Source organism: Esox lucius, chromosome 7 (assembly GCF_011004845.1).
Source record: "Esox lucius isolate fEsoLuc1 chromosome 7, fEsoLuc1.pri, whole genome shotgun sequence".
NCBI classification, from domain to species: Eukaryota; Metazoa; Chordata; class Actinopteri; order Esociformes; family Esocidae; genus Esox; species Esox lucius.
The window spans coordinates 48215518-48232370 of record NC_047575.1 but is presented as its reverse complement, the minus strand read 5'-3'; the positions used below and the strand labels follow the sequence as shown (position 1 = coordinate 48232370).

The following is a 16853-nucleotide window of genomic DNA, read 5'->3' as shown; positions in this document are numbered from 1 at the left end:
ATGATAGTGAAGGGTTTATTGGCTAGATCAGAGGATGGGCTCATCTTTATTGCATTCATAAAAGTACCTTTCAGCTAACGCCTTCCCCGATATAAACTGTCTGGCTGTTCTCTTAGGTTCCACAACAATGTTGCACTCCAGAGTACAGTAGATTGTATTTTCAGGAAATATACTTTGGCCTCCTGTTCAGGAGATGCCGAGACCACCTATCAGCATATTCTAAAGGAATAGGTTAAGCCACCCGTGTTTGTTGTCAGGCGCTTTCTGTTTGGTAGTCAAAAATGCAAAATTTTATTTAAATGCAGAAGAAGCAATTAGCTAGTTGCGTTTCACCAGCAATATGAAACCTCGCTAGTTGCGTTTCACCAGCAATATGAAACCTCTCTATAATATTACAGAAGATTTATTTAGATTTGACCATCGAAACACACACGTTTGAGGGTTAGTTCGACATTTGGCACTAATCGGAAAACATACCTTTAACACTAGAATTAACATATGTATGGATATAATTGCTTGTTTGGTGTTGTGTAACAGGTTCCTTTACAGTAAAAGATAACGTTCATTATTTTATGTTCTCATCCAAAATAGTCGCTTCTATTTTATTCCATACTTTTTTTTTAACCCGGTCTAGAGAAAAACGACCAGTGTCAGATCTATACCATTGACATTGGCTCAGTTCAGCCACGACCTGGAATCTCTATCCAGGTTTTCGCAGATATGAAATACCACGCGATATCTGAGGTTAAATGACCTAAATGAGAAAAGGTCATTACTGTTTCGTTCAAACCTTATCCGAGTACAAGGGGAAAGAAGATGGGATGGGGGGGGGCACTTTGACAAGACAAAAACAAATAAATGGGAACGCGGCTTCGTGCTCTGTTCTATGTCAGCTGACTATTTGTCCACCAATCACAAGTCGTAAAGTACAGTAAATACGAAGCTGTTTCCTACTTTGTGCGTTAGAACAACGCTGTATGCGGACTGGAATTGAGTGAATGGCGATTGACAGAAGAAACTACAGCAGTAAGTGTATGCGGCTATTGCGCTCGGATACTGACCTTGTGTTTGACACTTATTCTACAAACAATAAGTACATTTCACTTAAATGCATCTTGTTAAAATATATTTTTGTTTCAAGTAGGTCATTGAGTTGTGTGAATCGACGGCACAAAACCGGTATTAACATTAGCTTTTCTTGTATTAACCAAGTAATAGAGCATGATAACGCATCAGTGGTTTGCCCGCATGCTTTTGTTGCCCAATGCAAACACGCTCTTATCTGGTTGTTTCAGCGGAACAATAAGATGATTTTTATTGAAATGTCACTCTATCTAACGTTATAACATCTTTTGCAGTCATTGCTGGTAAGATCATTTTCACTAATCCTGTTTAAAGACAGGCCAGTGTTCCTTGTTATCCCCAGGAATTTGTTTGAAAATCGAGCACTAATTATTTTCATTGGATTATACTTCAAACAGCAACTGTAAATTCCAGTCACATTGGAGTGTTTTTGTAAAGTCATATGATTAAACCAGTTTTAGATCTTAAGTAGACAACATTGTTGAATGCAATTGCCGTAATACTATAATGTCCGTTTTTTATTATTTTTATTATTTCCATGAATCAAAAGCATGTTACTTGTTTTCTTTAAAGACATGACGGGGGACAAGGTTGAAATGAACAAGGGTCCCGTACCTCTACAAACGAAACCAAGCAGTCAGAGACAGGTAGGACCTCACGCCCTGAATCGTGCAATTTAATAACATCTGGAAGTTTACAGTTCATTTGTTGAAGAGTTAGACGGGCTATTTCTGCACCAGGGAATCTACTCGGAATCTACCTGTGCCTAAACAGGTCTAATTTCAGTGCAGGTCCAATTCGAAGGACTGAATTTTTCTCACAAATATTACTGTAGTCACGGCAGAGTGCAGAGGGGATTGTGTGCAAGTGATGATGATTAGAAAGCTGAGTTGCAGGTGGGGGAGTAGTGATTGTTGCAGGACAATGTGACAGCTTAAGAGAGCGAACTATGTCATCCAGCCTGATCATCCTTGTCCACCTGGTCATGCGTCTGACTTGGATTATGTTTTTTAGACTCTGGACACAGCCCACATGTATTTATTAATTTTTACCAAAAGGACTGGCCCCCCTTCATAATCTGCTTCCTCTTTATGTAACTTCCTAAATTCTGACCGATTGGGGAGTTTTTCCCGGGCCACTGTGCATCAACCCTGTTTTTGCCTGCTCTTTGGGGTTTCAGGTTGGGTGTTTGTGAAAGCACTTTGTGACAACTGCTGATGTAAAAAGGGCCTTATTAAATACATTTGATTGATTGACAATGTTCAAATCATGTTGGGCACTGCTGCGATTATATTTTTAAAAGACACTGAAAGAAAGGTTAAAGAGTGGCTGAGGGAAGTTGTACATTTTAAAGGCGCTCATTGGTTTTGCCCTGTCCATCTGGCTGAACTTCCTCCATCTTCTTCCCTGCCTTTGACTTATAGCTGACACAGTGATCTAACCAAAGGCTCAGAACTGTTTTATGGCTGTTTAACTTGTACCAAATAAACATTAGGGCACTCCAAAAGAATATGTGAATGTATGCTCTCATTACTGTAAATTAGTATGGATATGAGCATCTGCTAAATAACTTTTTTTTAATGTCCTTAAAAGAAAAAAAAGGGGAGAAAATGTTTCCACTGTGTTCTAGTCTGACTGGTTATACTACGACATATGTGTGTTCTAAGCTGAATGCTAATATGACATAATTGTGTTCTAAGCTGAATGCTAATATGACATAATTGTGTTCTAAGCTGAATGCTAATATGACATAATTGTGTTCTAAGCTGAATGCTAATATGATTTCTGTGTGTTCTAAGCTGAATGCTAATACGACATAATTGTGTTCTAAGCTGAATGCTAATATGACATAATTGTGTTCTAAGCTGAATGCTAATATGATTTATGTGTGTTCTAAACTGAATGCTAATACGACATAATTGTGTTTTAAGCTGAATGCTAATATGACATAATTGTGTTCTAAGCTGAATGCTAATATGATTTATGTGTGTTCTAAGCTGAATGCTAATACGACATAATTGTGTTCTAAGCTAAATGCTAATATGACTTAAGTGTGTTCTAAGCTTGCTGGAGGGGGCCAGAGATCTGAAATTGAGGATATTTCTTTCTTCCCACAGGAGGCCCCAGGAGGCCTGTGGGACTCTGTGATGAAAGCAGTTATCATCATTGGATCTGGCATCTTTGTACTGGCAGCGTTTGGGAATTCCCTGACATGGTAATAACTCGGGACCGGGCTCAGTCTGGGAATAAATGTCAAGAGATGCTACATTAAGGCTAGGATGGCTACGAATTGTGATTGAGTTAGACCCACAGTAATGAGGACAATGTCATTATATCTCCCTGTTCCTCCCAGGCATTTGCAGAAGTTTTGGGGGGCGTCAGGAGATTTCTGGCAAGACCAGTGGACCAGAGTGCACCACAGATGGGTGGGACATGAGACAGCCCTGTTCTTCACCGGTAAGAGTCTTCATCGCACTGAGTCTTCTGCTTGGGAAGCCAACATCTTCTCCATTAGACCAGGAGAAAATTCCCGCTTGGTCCACACGTGACACATTTGGAGTGGCAGTCAGAGCTTCCTCATCACAACAGCATGAGTCCACCTTACGGTTTTCACTACCAAAGTAACAAATAAAAAGTTCTCAACATCAACATGTAAAACAGCGTGACATACTACAAAACAGGTTTAAAGGCCATCTATGAATAGGCTGGAATTATCCTCTGACAAAAACTAAAGGATGTTTTGTGAGCTACAAAGAAACAGGAAGGAATAGCCAGTGGCCAGAAGCCCAGTCGAACTCACTCTTAGAATTCCTCAGCTCTGGAATCCATGGGACAATGGCAAAGTTCAGGCTTCTATATTTCTGTACTCCAGGGTTTTGTTGTAATATCTATTTCTGTTTCTTTATGTTTAGTCACCAACATGTCTATATGAAATGTTATGTGGAAAGTCCTAAATGTCACCCTTTTCCCTCTACAGGTGCTGGTCATAAAATTTGAATATCATCAAAAAGTTAATTTATTTCAGCAATTCCATTCAAAAAGTGAAACTTGTATATTATATTCATTCATTACACATAGACTGATATATTTCAAATGTTTATTTCTTTTAATTGTGATGATTATAGCTGACAACTAATGAAAATCCCAAATTCAGTATCTCAGAAAATTTGAATATTATTTAAGACCAATACAAATTTTTTTTTAGAAATGTTGGCCAACTGAAAAGAATGAACATGAAAAGTATGAGCATGTATAGCACTCAATACTTAGTTGGGGCTCCTTTTGCCTGAATGACATGGAGTCGATCAGTCTGTGGCACTGCTCAGGTGTTATGAGAGCCCAGGTCTGATAGTGGCCTTCAGCTCTTCTGCATTGTTGGGTCTGGCCTATCACATCTTCCTCTTCACAATACCCCATAGATTTTCTATAGGGTTAAGGTCAGACGAGTTTGCTGGCCAATTAAGAACAGGGATACCATGGTCCTTAAACCAGGAACTGGTAGCTTTGGCACTGTGTGCAAGTGCCAAGTCCTGTTGGAAAATGAAATCTGCATCTCCATAAAGTTTGTCAGCAGCAGGAAGCATGAAGTGCTCGAAAACTTCCTGGTAGACAGCTGGGTTGACCTTGGACCTCAGAAAACACAGTGGACCAACACCAGCAGATGACATGGCACCCCAAACCATCACTGACTGTGGAAACTTTACACTGGACTTCAAGCAACGTGGATTCTGTGCCTCTCCTCTCTTCCTCCAGACTCTGGGACCTTGATTTCCAAAGGAAATGCTAAATTTACTTTCATCAGAGAACATAACCAAGCAGCAGTCCAGTCCTTTTTGTCTTTAGCCCAGGCGAGACGTTTCTGACGCTGTGTCTTGATCAAGAGTGGCTTGACACAGGAATGCGACAGCTGAAACCCATGTCTTGCATACGTCTGTGCGTGGTGGTTCTTGAAGCACTGACTCCAGCTGCAGTCCACTCTTTGTGAATCTCCCCCACGTTTTTTAATGGGTTTTGTTTCACAATCCTCTCCAAGGTGCGGTTATCCCTATTGCTTGTACACTTTTTTCTACCACATCTTTTCCTTCCCTTCGCCTCTCTATTAATGTGCTTGGACACAGCTCTGTGAACAGCCAGCCTCTTTAGCTATGACCTTTTGTGTCTTGCCCTCCTTGTGCAAGGTGTCAATGGTCGTCTTTTGGACAGCTGTCAAGTCAGCAGTCTTCCCAATGATTGTGTTGCCTACAGAACTAGACTGAAAGACCATTTAAAGGCCTTTGCAGGTGTTTTTGAGTTAATTAGCTGATTAGAGTGTGGCACCAGGTGTCTTCAATATTGAACCTTTTCACAATATTCAAATTTTCTGAGATACTGAATTTGGGGTTTTCATTAGTTGTCAGTTATAATCATCAAAATTAAACGAAAGAAACACTTGAAATATATACCAGTCTGTGTGGAATGAATGTATACATTATACAAGTTTCACTTTTTGAATGGAATTACTGAAATAAATCAACTTTTCGATGATGAAATTTTATGACCAGCACCTGTATATGACCTATAAACCCTGGTAAAAGAGTGCACTCTGAAGATACACAGCTCCAGAAGAAATTAAGAGACCACCGCGCCTTTTTCTTTCCTTTCCAAAAAAGTTGAAATGGAAAGTTTTGAGTGAGGAACAGCAGCATTCAATTTGCAGTGGTCTCTTCATTTTTTCGGGCAAAGTACTGTCTGACAGGGAACTTCAAGAGGACGTTCTTTGCCACATTAACAATGTTATATTGCTTACATGTCCTCTTCGCTGTATTGCTCATGAGTTTAAATCATAGTTGCGTCAAACCGACATTACACAAGACCTTGTATATGGTGGTGCACATTGGCTGAGCAGCACTTGAGGTCTTTCTGGTTTGGGTCAGACAAAGGCTGCAATGCATCGTCACACTCTAGAGACTCCTTGTGTTAGTTTAGTGCCTGCATGCTCAATCATAGTTATTAGCCAGTAAATGTATTCCTACTCCAAATGTGTAGTTGCTGGCAAGTACTTCCTGGTTGAGTGAGTAGTATGATTGGAAGCAAAACTGCAAGATGTGCTTCAGACTGTGCATGTCTCAATGTTTAACTCTCTTGAACCTGATAGTATTGTTTCAACAAGGAAAGGCCATAACAATTAATTGGACTACTCCATGTCAGTTTAATGAGATGTTCATGTACTTATCAACAAAGTGAGCTATGTTAAGCTGTTCTTAGACAATGTCAGGATGTGCTGTATTGTTGATGTATGTGATGCGGTCGTTTTATTCAACACCTATTTCTGTTTCGCTGAATAGGAGCTATGTTAGTGCCTTTCGTGGCATTCTGGGGGTCCAACGTTCTGCTCATGCTGGTTGATTGTACTGGAAAGCCCACCTTCATCACACGTTACAGAATCCAGGTGGACAAGAACAACCCGGTAAAGTCCATCGACCACTACCACACACACCCTGTGTCCTCCAGCATCTCACTCTCACCTCTGTCCCTCGCTACGCCAGGGTTAAACTACAAGGGAGGGGCAGAACCAGGAAAGACCAATCGGTGTCACGGGGGAACGCTGTTGTCAGCATAGCCTGCGTTTTCCTGCTCGGGTCACATGGTCAGGGGAAAACACGGGCCCCGGGCACGCCATTGGTCGACTGGTTCAAAGTCCTTGTACCATTTGACGTGGCTGAACATCGGCATGATAACGATGCCCCCAGTACTGATAACCGCTGGTAACCTGAAACAGCAGACGGCCGTGGAAAAGATAAAGTATATTCCCCGCACCTGTTCAGAAAAAAAGTGAGGGCCAGAGCTGGAGAAATGTAACCACCCCAATTCGGTGACCATGCCTGACATAGAAATTACATTTGTAACTATATTTTAATGCAAAATACGGCTTATTACAGCATATTGGATTATGACAGGGCTTACTATTGGGGTATGTACTCATGAGGCGATTATACGTTCTCTTCAAGAATGGAGTGGGTGAACAGTTAATCTGAGAATGTATGCAGAATTGCCTATTCTGTGTGTTCACCACAGCCTGTACACTATCAGACATGAACACAGGATACATGTGAGTCCAGGAAAAGGCTGTGAATAATGTTGTCAGATATGGAAGGACGTCCCTATGAGTTTCAAAGGTCAGGGATGGCCTTTTCATGTGAGGGTGCAACGCTGGGAAAACATGGGACAGGGGAGAGGTCAATGAGTTCACCAGCCAAATATTACCTCTTAATCTAAACTATAGGCTTTTTCTTAAATCAAAAGATGTATTAAGAGGTTACAGTGCTGTCTCTCTATGGTATAATCTACTAGCAAAAATGGAAGACTTTGAAGAAAACAGTACAACATCTTTGAAACCAGAAGAGCCCTGACCTCTGTCGCTGAAACCCCCATGCTGTAGGTAGACCCCGTGAAGCTGTGCCATGCTGTGAAGGTGGTGGTCCTCAACCAGATCTTCATTTCTGCCCCCATGGCCGTGGTGTGCTGGGCGGTGATGTCCTGGATGGGGAACCCCTGTGGCCCAGACCTGCCCACCTTCCATCGGGGCTTGTTGGAGTTGGCTTTCTTTGTCATAGTGGAGGAGGTCATGTTCTACTACTCACACAGGTAAGGGCTGTGGTGCTCCCATCCTAAATTTCGGGAGACATTATGGTTGATTAGGGTGAAGTGTCTGGCTCAAAGGCACGGCAACAGTGTTGTGTGACCATGTCAACTCGAGGGTTAGATCTCACTGCCACACCATACACTGAAACACTCCTTTGGGATCTCCAGACATGCCCTGAACATTAGATACGCCTAATGGAATACTTGGTAATGCAGCACAACACACTGTATTCCCAGGTCCCTCTAAGAAAATACATGTTCAGTCTCAGTGAGGCTAAACCTGGTTCAATACAGTATATGGAAATAAACTGCTGGTTTGCCTCTGAAGCAAAGCAGGGTCTGTTCTGGTCAGTCCCTGAATGGAAGACCAGATGCTGGTTGATGTCTGGTTAGTCAGGGTCTGTTCTGGTCAGTCCCTGGATGGGAGACCAGATGCTGCTGGTAGTGGTGTCGGAGGACCAGTAGAGGTCCTACACAGACTAGACACTGAGATGAGGACCAGCATGAGGCATTATCACACAGGATGGGGAAAGACAGGGAATAAAGACAGGATGGGAAAAGACAGGGAATAAAGACAGGATGGGAAAAGACAGGGACTAAAAGACAGGATGGACAAAGGGACTCCAGTGGATCTTTTTATGCAGGAATTTGAATCTTACAAGAGCGTTTAATGCTGTGGCAAATCACCAATGAAGGGGACCGAAAGGGCTGCTTTCCCTGACAGTTTTCCTGTCTTTAGTCGGTTTGAACCTGCATCTAGCATGTGGCCATCATCCTAAACCTGCTGCCCTCATTGTGTCTGTTTACATATTAATCAGGTCACTTCAAATGTCTTCACCTCTCTTGTAAAAATGGGGTCGCCCAGTGTGGACAGCATCAGAAGAAATGACACCTTATCCCCAGTTATAAGCTGGGCTCCCGCCACAACTCTGACACAGAACTTCCCGCCCCTCTGTCTTCCTCAGGCTGTTCCATCATCCTTCCCTCTACAAGCGCTTCCACAAGCAGCACCACGAGTGGACGGCTCCCATTGGAGTTGTCTCCATCTATGCCCATCCTCTGGAGCATGTGGTGAGAGCCGTCCTCTGCAAGACTAGGGGACCGCAGCCTAAAATGCTGTTACGGATGACCTTAAAATCTGCTGAACAATAGCCTGTTACTGTGTTACTTCAGCCTGCATCGCCCTGTTGCTTGGCCGGCACTGTTCAACGACGAGTCGTGTGAAGTATCGGTATCAGTTGCTTTTTTTTTTAGCCCTGTTACCATGTGGGTTCTCCCTCAGCTGTCCAACATGCTGCCGGCCCTGATCGGACCGGTGATTCTGGGATCCCACCTGACCACCACCAGCCTGTGGTACTCCCTGGCCCTGGTCAGCACCACCATCTCCCACTGTGGCTACCACCTCCCTCTCCTGCCCTCCCCGGAGTTCCACGACTACCACCACCTCAAGTGAGTCCTGCCCTGTGCCGGGTGGGCTGCATCCTGATTGGGCGGCAGTTCCCGTGAGCCTCTGTTGGTAAATTGTACTGCAATATGAAGGCAAAAATGTTGATTGTTGACGCACAGTGTAGGTATTTTAACCCGCCAAAAAGGGCAGTTCCAGTTGACACTGTTCTTTTGGCCCATGTGTTGTGACCACGAGTCTTTTCAGTCGCCCGTTTGTACTTTGGCCTTTGACTAACCCGGCCGTGGCAGATACTAAATGTGTGGTAATACTTGGCCCTACAGCCTCCCCACATCCCTGCAGTGCTTTCTCACAGCTCAGTCATCCTACTCCTTCTCCTTTGTGAGCATCTGTGGCTTTAGGCAAACGACTTTTCAGATGTCTTTAGTGTGAAGGACAGTGATGTGTGTCTGTGGTATTAAATATGGACCCTTGGTTCAGGTTTAACCAGAACTATGGAGTCCTGGGCGTTCTGGACCGGCTGCACGGCACCGACACCAACTTCAGGAAGACCAAAGCCTACGAGCGTCACACACTGCTCCTCAGCCTGACCCCTCTGTCCGAGAGCATCCCCGACCCCCCGAAGAAGGTCCAGTGACGCTCCCCGAAACTCAAAGTTCGCCTCTGACCACGGTTGCCTTCCAGTCTCCCCTTCCTCCTGATGTGTGCAATCCTTCACTACCCAGCACCAGTTTAAAAGCATTGGGTTGGTTCAGGACTGAGGGTTAGTACATTCCCAAATACCAATTGTTTTCTTTTTAGGGAAACAACAGTCAAAAGATCATACATCCGAAATCTCCATCCATTGGAAAAAGACCGATAATCAGTTTAGAAAACAAGTGACAACGATTCCCCACCAATCACGCAACTGTAATTTTTCTTTTAATCCAACATGGAGAATAAGAGCATAATGATAGAAATTTTTAAAGGAGATATTGGGATGTATTCTGAGTATTCCCATTCTCTAGTGTCATAGGGATGGCTTGATTAGCTGTTCATGTTACTCAACACTACTGTTGCTCCTTGGGTTGGGGTTTAAGGCCGGGTGTCTCTGTAAAGCACTTTGTGACAACTGCTGTTTTAAAAAGGGCTTTATAAATACATTTGATTGATTGATCAGGGTGCTAGACCAATCAGCTCCTGAATATTAACTATGGTGACTTATTTCTTTATGCCTGCATTCTTTTTGTAGGGATTACAAAATAATTCGCAATGCATATCTGTGATTCATCGGTAAGGAGGCCAGGATTTGTGTAGCACACCTGTCGTTGCAGGAAAAGCAGCCTACAGTACTTCAATCTTGGCTAGAAGGGATAAAACTTAAACTCCCTTCCTGAAGGTAGCTAGGCTATAGCTGCTATCGAAGTCAGCTAGTAAACTGGAACAACAGGGCTAGCAGGCTAGCCTTTGTTATACTACCTTATAGAAAAATATTCCTGTAATACTGTGTTCAGCTATTCAATACTGCATGATCAAGGTATTGTAGGATGGTGGTGGGGGGGCACATCTTCCCTATTTGGTCCGGGGCTCACTAGCGGACTGGGGCCCCCTAGAGGTTGGGGGCCCTAAGCGACCATCTATGTTGCTTATGCCTTGGGCCGGTCCTGCCATCAAGGCTTGACTGAAAACCAAGGAGCAATCTCATCCAAGACAGACCTAATAATATTTTAGTGAACAGCTGCTCTTCAGCTTTTCTTGAATTTAAAGTGAAATGTTTTTTAAATCGATATGGGAAAGTTGAATGGTACCACACTGGCATCTGGTTTCTATGCGAAGTCCAAAAATTTAAAGAACAATCTCACCTGAAAAGTTAACAGAATCCCAGCTAGAGATACGATATTGGTAGGTTGAAATCCATAGAAAACCATACAGTCCTGTAGATTGTGTGCTGCTAAAGGAGCCCTTGAAATAATGTATTCCGTTTTGACTCCTGGATTGTGATTGAGGTATAAATACATTTTAAATATCTTAATCATTCTTAAAACTGTGAAAATGTTGCAGAATAAAACTATTGAAACAAATTAGATGTCAATTTGAATTTCTTCTGAGACAATTTCAGGATCCAACATCTTCAGATCTGTACATTTAGAAACCATTACAGAATTTCCTCTCTTGACCAACTCCCACATACAAGGTCTGATACCGTGTAGCAAAATCCCATGTTAAACAATTCCTGGTGTTTTGAGGGAATGAGCTGGAAAATCCAGAAGATGTTAAACAGGATTCCTGGAAAACCTGTACATTATGGTAAATTTACCTGGAATTCTGCCACCATACAGTACTAGCAAAGTGTCTAGAGATTTTAATCTTCCAGTGATTTGATCAGATAAGTCTTTTCCAAGACTCTTATCTGATCAAGTTTGAAGAAAATATGGTCTTGAAATTGGCATGGTATATTTGACAACTGTAAATATACACATGTAGTTCTCTTAAATCAACAAGATTAACTACTTATAATGCTGTTTCAGTTAGATTGCTAATTATACTTTTGGAATAACACAATAAAAGACAGAAATAAATAACAGAACAATGAGTGGTGTTTAAGTTTTTTTGTCCATTTTATGTTTTTTTTTTATTTAATAAGGAAAAGCATAATTACTACAAATTACAAATAACACTAATAGCGAATCACATCAGCCTACAAAGCAGATATTATGAATATTAAATGTTATAATACAAGATCTCATTCAAGTATTTTACATTTTTCCATTTTTATATATTTTTTTGTTTCTTTTTCTTAATTTTAAACTTTTTTTTTCCTCATGACAAGCCTAGGATATTGTAATGGTGATGAACTATTAACATTTTTTTTTATGGTTCATATACAGCTGTTTATTTTATTTATATGGCTTTATGGAATTGTTTGTCCTTTTTTTCAGTCCCCAGACCTCATAGCCATCCTCTGAATCTCAACATAATTGACAAACCCAAGACAGGTTGTGTCCCCCTTTCCTCCCCCCCTTTCCTCTCCAGTGTGCAGACAGCCCCTAGAGTTCATTGGAGAGCCAGTGGCTCCATTTGCAGGATTTCTGTTGCTAGGCTAAAGAAAAGGCTGGACACCAGAGCTCCTCTAACCTGTTCCAGGAGGTCAGTGGGGGCCACACTGATGTGTGTGGGGGGACATACCCGCTGGCTACCCCCCTACACACCACACATCCTCCGAGGATAAACTGGCTTGGGAAACGCTTGGAGGTGGGTTTTTTTTTTTTTAGGCGTATTTTGTCTCTATTCCCGGAGTAAACAATTTCTTGAGCAATTTATCAATCATAAGCCTCCTTAATTGACCCACAGCTCCCTTGAGTTAAACGCACAAGACCAAACAAACAAAAGTTAAAAACAAAGTTAAATCTTGCTAAACTCTTTAACGGGAGTTAAATGACAAAATAAAATTTTAAAAAACACATGAACATAAAGACCGGACATTCTAACGTACGGGAACCAGGGAATCATCCCTCTGGATCTGAAGAAGGAATAGCAGCAACAGTGACTTTTGCCAATTGATAATCAACTCAAGACCACCATTACACATGAATAATTACAGCCATCCAGGAGGAATAGTTAAACTTTGCGCTTAATACAACTCATGGAAAATGTTGATTAGTGTCATGTGAACACACCAGTGCTTCACATGATGTCAATAGTAAACAATTGTAAAATAAAAAATCCAGCAGATTAATTACAACTTGAAATTGAACTTAGTGGAAAGGTGTGATTTGTTTGTTGTTGCACTGAATGAACACTTCCCTTTATTCGGACTGGACTGTGTTCCCGTTCCTGAACGTCCACAGAGGTTTCAACAAACGCTTACGCAATACTGACACATACCCACCTCCATAGCATAGCTAGAAACACAGCAAATTAAAAGCATTAAAGATCAGAATAAAAAAAAAAAAAAAAAAATAGAGTAACGCAGACATGTAAGGCGAATATATAATCTGTTCTATAAACAATAAAACACGTATTCGGGTGTGTCTTCTCTCTTCATCTGTCCACTTCACATTTACATTAGTGGAGAAAAGAAACAAAAAACCACTCATCTATTTTGATATCATCAGGACTCTGATAAAGATCAAGTTATCCAAACTAGATTATAGTTCATCTGATTGACAGACTGGATCTAGTCTGCCGGTCAGGGGACTGGAACAGGTTGGGTCAGAGGTTAAAGGGCATACACTGAGTAGAGGCACCAGCCTGCCATTATCTGGAAGAAACACACAAGGGCCTTGTGTGTACGTGTACACGCAAAACTGCACTTAAGTTGATCATGTGTTTTCCCAATGCGTGTGTGCGTGTGTGTGTGTGTGTGTGAGGGGGCAGTGGGATGTCAGGGTCTTGGGCATGCCAACCCCTACCCCCCTACCCCCCCCAAACAAAGCCCACCACACACACACACACACACACACACACACACACACACACCTCCCCTCGAAGCACCAGCACACCAACCCTTCTGCAGCTGATGCACCCCCCCCCCTCTTCAAGTAATCCAGATTGGTGATTCCAGTCCTGTAGCCTCAATGGTGATGGATGGATGGACAGATAGATAGATGGACACAGACTGTCCTCAGGGGGGACTGGTGGTGGGGTGGGGGGACTGGTGGTGGGGGTCGGTACCCCCGCCCCCAGAAAAGCATTTACGCACAAAGAGCCACAAATAGCGAGCACTGATGTGGGGAGGGGGAGGCTTTGTAACAGACCGTATTACAGTTGGAAGACAGTTTAGAGGGGTACGTTCAAAATGGTTTGGCCGACGCAGAGGATGGGGGCGGGGTTGTCACTGAGCGGGCGCATCTTGCGACCAATGTTGCATATTTGCAATTATCAACGCAGTAAAATCGACATTAAGGTGGCGGGCTCAAGTTAAGCAGAAAAACCATTAAAATAAGGCAACTTTCAACGATCTTGCTCATACTGAGGGATTGGTACGTCTTTGTTTCCTCCATTATTTTTTTTAACAATAGATTTGCCTCCATGTTTAGGCCAAAACATGTCAGATGTCTTCTTTTTTTTCCTTTTTTCCCCCCCCAAAGCTTCAGTTTCCAATCCAGCACTCGCCCCAGTGAACTACAAATCAAAACCAGATCTTCTGTGAGGAATCACACAACTCTGTCAACTAGATGGTGTCAATTGAAAAGGGGTCCACAAGGTTCTCCGTTACCATCAAACGTGCTCCATGTCCATTCCCACATGGTGAACAGGGAGAATATGTGTCAAGGTTACCAAAGATTAAAAATAAAGATGTACGGAACATGTCATCCATTCCTTCAATAGTCTGTCAGTCTCATCTCAAACAAGACAAAACTATGGGTGTTTCAAACAAACAAAATAAAAATGGAAGAGCCTTGATTAAACCACGAGCCATTCGTCAGAACGTTTTTCTCTCACGCCACCAACCACTGGACCCATCGTGGTGCAGAAAAGACTTGATGACGTTGGGCTGAGTTGATCCGCACGGCAGAGGGTTGCCCGGGGCTACTTTGGTGGCTTCTGGCTGACGTTTTTGGCATCGTCCCTGGTGGGGCCTTGGGCAGACGGGGCTGGGCCAAAGCCAGTTTGGCTGTGTGGGCGGCTGGAGCCTTGGGAAGGATGACGGCGGCGTCCGTCTCCACTGGACGAGTGTCTCTTGCGGCCTCCCTCCTCCATTGGGGGCTGAAAAAAATGGAAAAGGATTTACTGGGGCCCTACAGATACTCCACAACAGACTGTTCTGCAGCCACATGGGGGGGGGGTTTACTGGGGCCCTACAGATACTCCACAACAGACTGTTCTGCAGCCACATGGGGGGGGTTTACTGGGGCCCTAGAGATACTCCACAACAAACTGTTCTGCAGCCACATGGGGGGGGTTTACTGGGGCCCTACAGATACTCCACAACAGACTGTTCTGCAGCCACATGGGGGGGTTTACTGGGGCCCTACAGATACTCCACAACAGACTGTTCTGCAGCCACATGGGGGGGGTTTACTGGGGCCCTACAGATACTCCACAACAGACTGTTCTGCAACCACATGGGGGTTTTACGGGGAAATGTGTCCTGGCCACTGTACATTAACTCTTGTTGCTCTTTGGGGTTTCAGGCTGGGTGTCTGTAAAGGCACTTGGTGTAACTGCTGATGTAAACACTCTTCTGTAACCAAGCTGGAGGGCCAAATGACAGCCTGTTTAGTCCCATGTGCCCTGGCCTAAAGTAGTGTCCTAAAAAGCAGTTTATTATATTGTAGTGCACTACGAAGTATGTATATATAACAGTGAACTAGGAAGCAGTTTAATACAATGTAGTGCACTACGAAGTATGTATATATAACAGTGAACTAGGAAGCAGTTTAATACAATGTAGTGCACTACGAAGTATGTATATATAACAGTGAACTAGGAAGCAGTTTAATACAATGTAGTGCACTACGAAGTATGTATATATAACAGTGAACTAGGAAGCAGTTTAATACAATGTAGTGCACTACGAAGTATGTATATATAACAGTGAACTAGGAAGCAGTTTAATACAATGTAGTGCACTACGAAGTATGTATATATAACAGTGAACTAGGAAGCAGTTTAATACAATGTAGTGCACTACGAAGTATGTATATATAACAGTGAACTAGGAAGCAGTTTAATACAATGTAGTGCATCGAAAAAGATTGACTGGCGTTTGCATCCCAGCCAAAGACTACAGGTTGAACAGAGCAGCAGTAGAAGGGAGATTTATGGCAACAGCTGCCATTTTGTAAGCCTACTTGCTCAATACTTTGACCCTAAAAAAGGCAGGACAACACACTGATAATGCCCATGATAAACAGCAGTTAATCAGTCATGTGGCCAGTAGAAATTGAGTAAGGCAATTAAAACAGCTTTTTTAAAAGGTTTTTCCTAGTAGTAAAGCATTAACAACTCAATCTAAGTTTCCACCCCTAACTTACATCAATTCTGAAATCCTCCAGACGTTTGAACTTGCTCAGGCACTCCTGCAGCTTGGGGTCGATGTCCATGTTTTTGTTTTTTGAGTACTTAAGAAACGCCCAGAACTTCTCCAGTCCATACAGCTGGCCTGTGAGAGTTGGGAGAAAAGGACAGACAAACATTAGGATGGGGGCCAGGGGGTAAAAGCTTCAGTACCAATGCTCTGGGAGGTTTATCTCACCAGCTTCGTAGTCTTTCATGGTTTCCTCCTGGAAGTCCTTGAAAATGTCTGGCCTGAATTTCCTCTCTAGTCCGTAGCTGTAGTACCTGAAGAGACACTCTAAACCGTACCTGCAACACAGACAGAAATCAGTCAAAGACCAGGCAGACTGAGCCACGACAAGGTCTTAGGCCCCACGAGTCGAGGCTTTGGTTTAAGTAACAAGGCTCAGTCAACTAGTAACTACGGTCTCACTGGAAAACTATGCTTGCCAAGTTCCACTGTTTAACAGATACCCTTCACATTAAACTTGTTTTGTGCTTCACTTTAAAGAAACTCATATCTGATACAGTTTGTGAGGGCTCATGGGTAGTTGGATGGGTATGTATCTGGTTTGTGAGGGCTAATGGGTAGTTGGATTTGTATGTATCTGGTTTGTAAGGGCTAATGGGTAGTTGGATGGGTATGTATCTGGTTTGTGAGGGCTCATGGGTAGTTGGATGGGTATGTATCTGGTTTGTGAGGGCTAATGGGTAGTTGGATGGGTATGTATCTGGTTTGTGAGGGCTAATGGGTAGTTGGATG

General features: G+C 42.9%; 2 protein-coding genes across 5 annotated transcripts in view; one reads left to right on the top strand and one right to left on the bottom strand.

Moving 5' to 3' along the window:
• The first annotated feature begins 882 nt into the window (after positions 1-882).
• faxdc2 (fatty acid hydroxylase domain containing 2) lies at positions 883-11681 on the top strand. The gene is made up of 9 exons (XM_010871039.4): positions 883-1026; positions 1657-1730; positions 3201-3298; positions 3437-3540; positions 6408-6529; positions 7502-7707; positions 8670-8775; positions 8987-9153; positions 9590-11681. The coding sequence occupies exons 1-9, from the start codon at positions 999-1001 to the stop codon at positions 9744-9746; spliced, it is 1062 nt and encodes a 353-aa protein (XP_010869341.2). The 5' UTR covers positions 883-998; the 3' UTR covers positions 9747-11681.
• Positions 11682-12345: 664 nt separating this feature from the next.
• The window catches only part of larp1 (La ribonucleoprotein 1, translational regulator), a 38252-nt gene continuing 33744 nt past the window's right edge, over positions 12346-16853 (bottom strand). For all 4 annotated transcript variants that reach the window (XM_013134760.4, XM_034293544.1, XM_013134761.4 and 1 more), the window contains 3 exons: positions 16290-16399; positions 16069-16196; positions 12346-14797 (listed from right to left, as the gene is read on the bottom strand). In XM_013134760.4, the coding sequence (XP_012990214.2) occupies positions 14621-14797; positions 16069-16196; positions 16290-16399 (415 nt within the window). In that variant the 3' untranslated portion in view covers positions 12346-14620. The remainder of the gene's footprint in view (positions 14798-16068; positions 16197-16289; positions 16400-16853) is intronic.

What these genes read in the sequence shown, in the direction of transcription:
- faxdc2 (XM_010871039.4), top strand. Translation starts at nt 999, where the DNA reads ATGGCGATTGACAGAAGAAACTACAGCA. An exon ending in TGACAGAAGAAACTACAGCA is followed by an intron (nt 1,027 to 1,656) that starts GTAAGTGTATGC and finishes TTTTCTTTAAAG; the next exon opens with ACATGACGGGGGACAAGGTT. An exon ending in ATGTTCTACTACTCACACAG is followed by an intron (nt 7,708 to 8,669) that starts GTAAGGGCTGTG and finishes TGTCTTCCTCAG; the next exon opens with GCTGTTCCATCATCCTTCCC.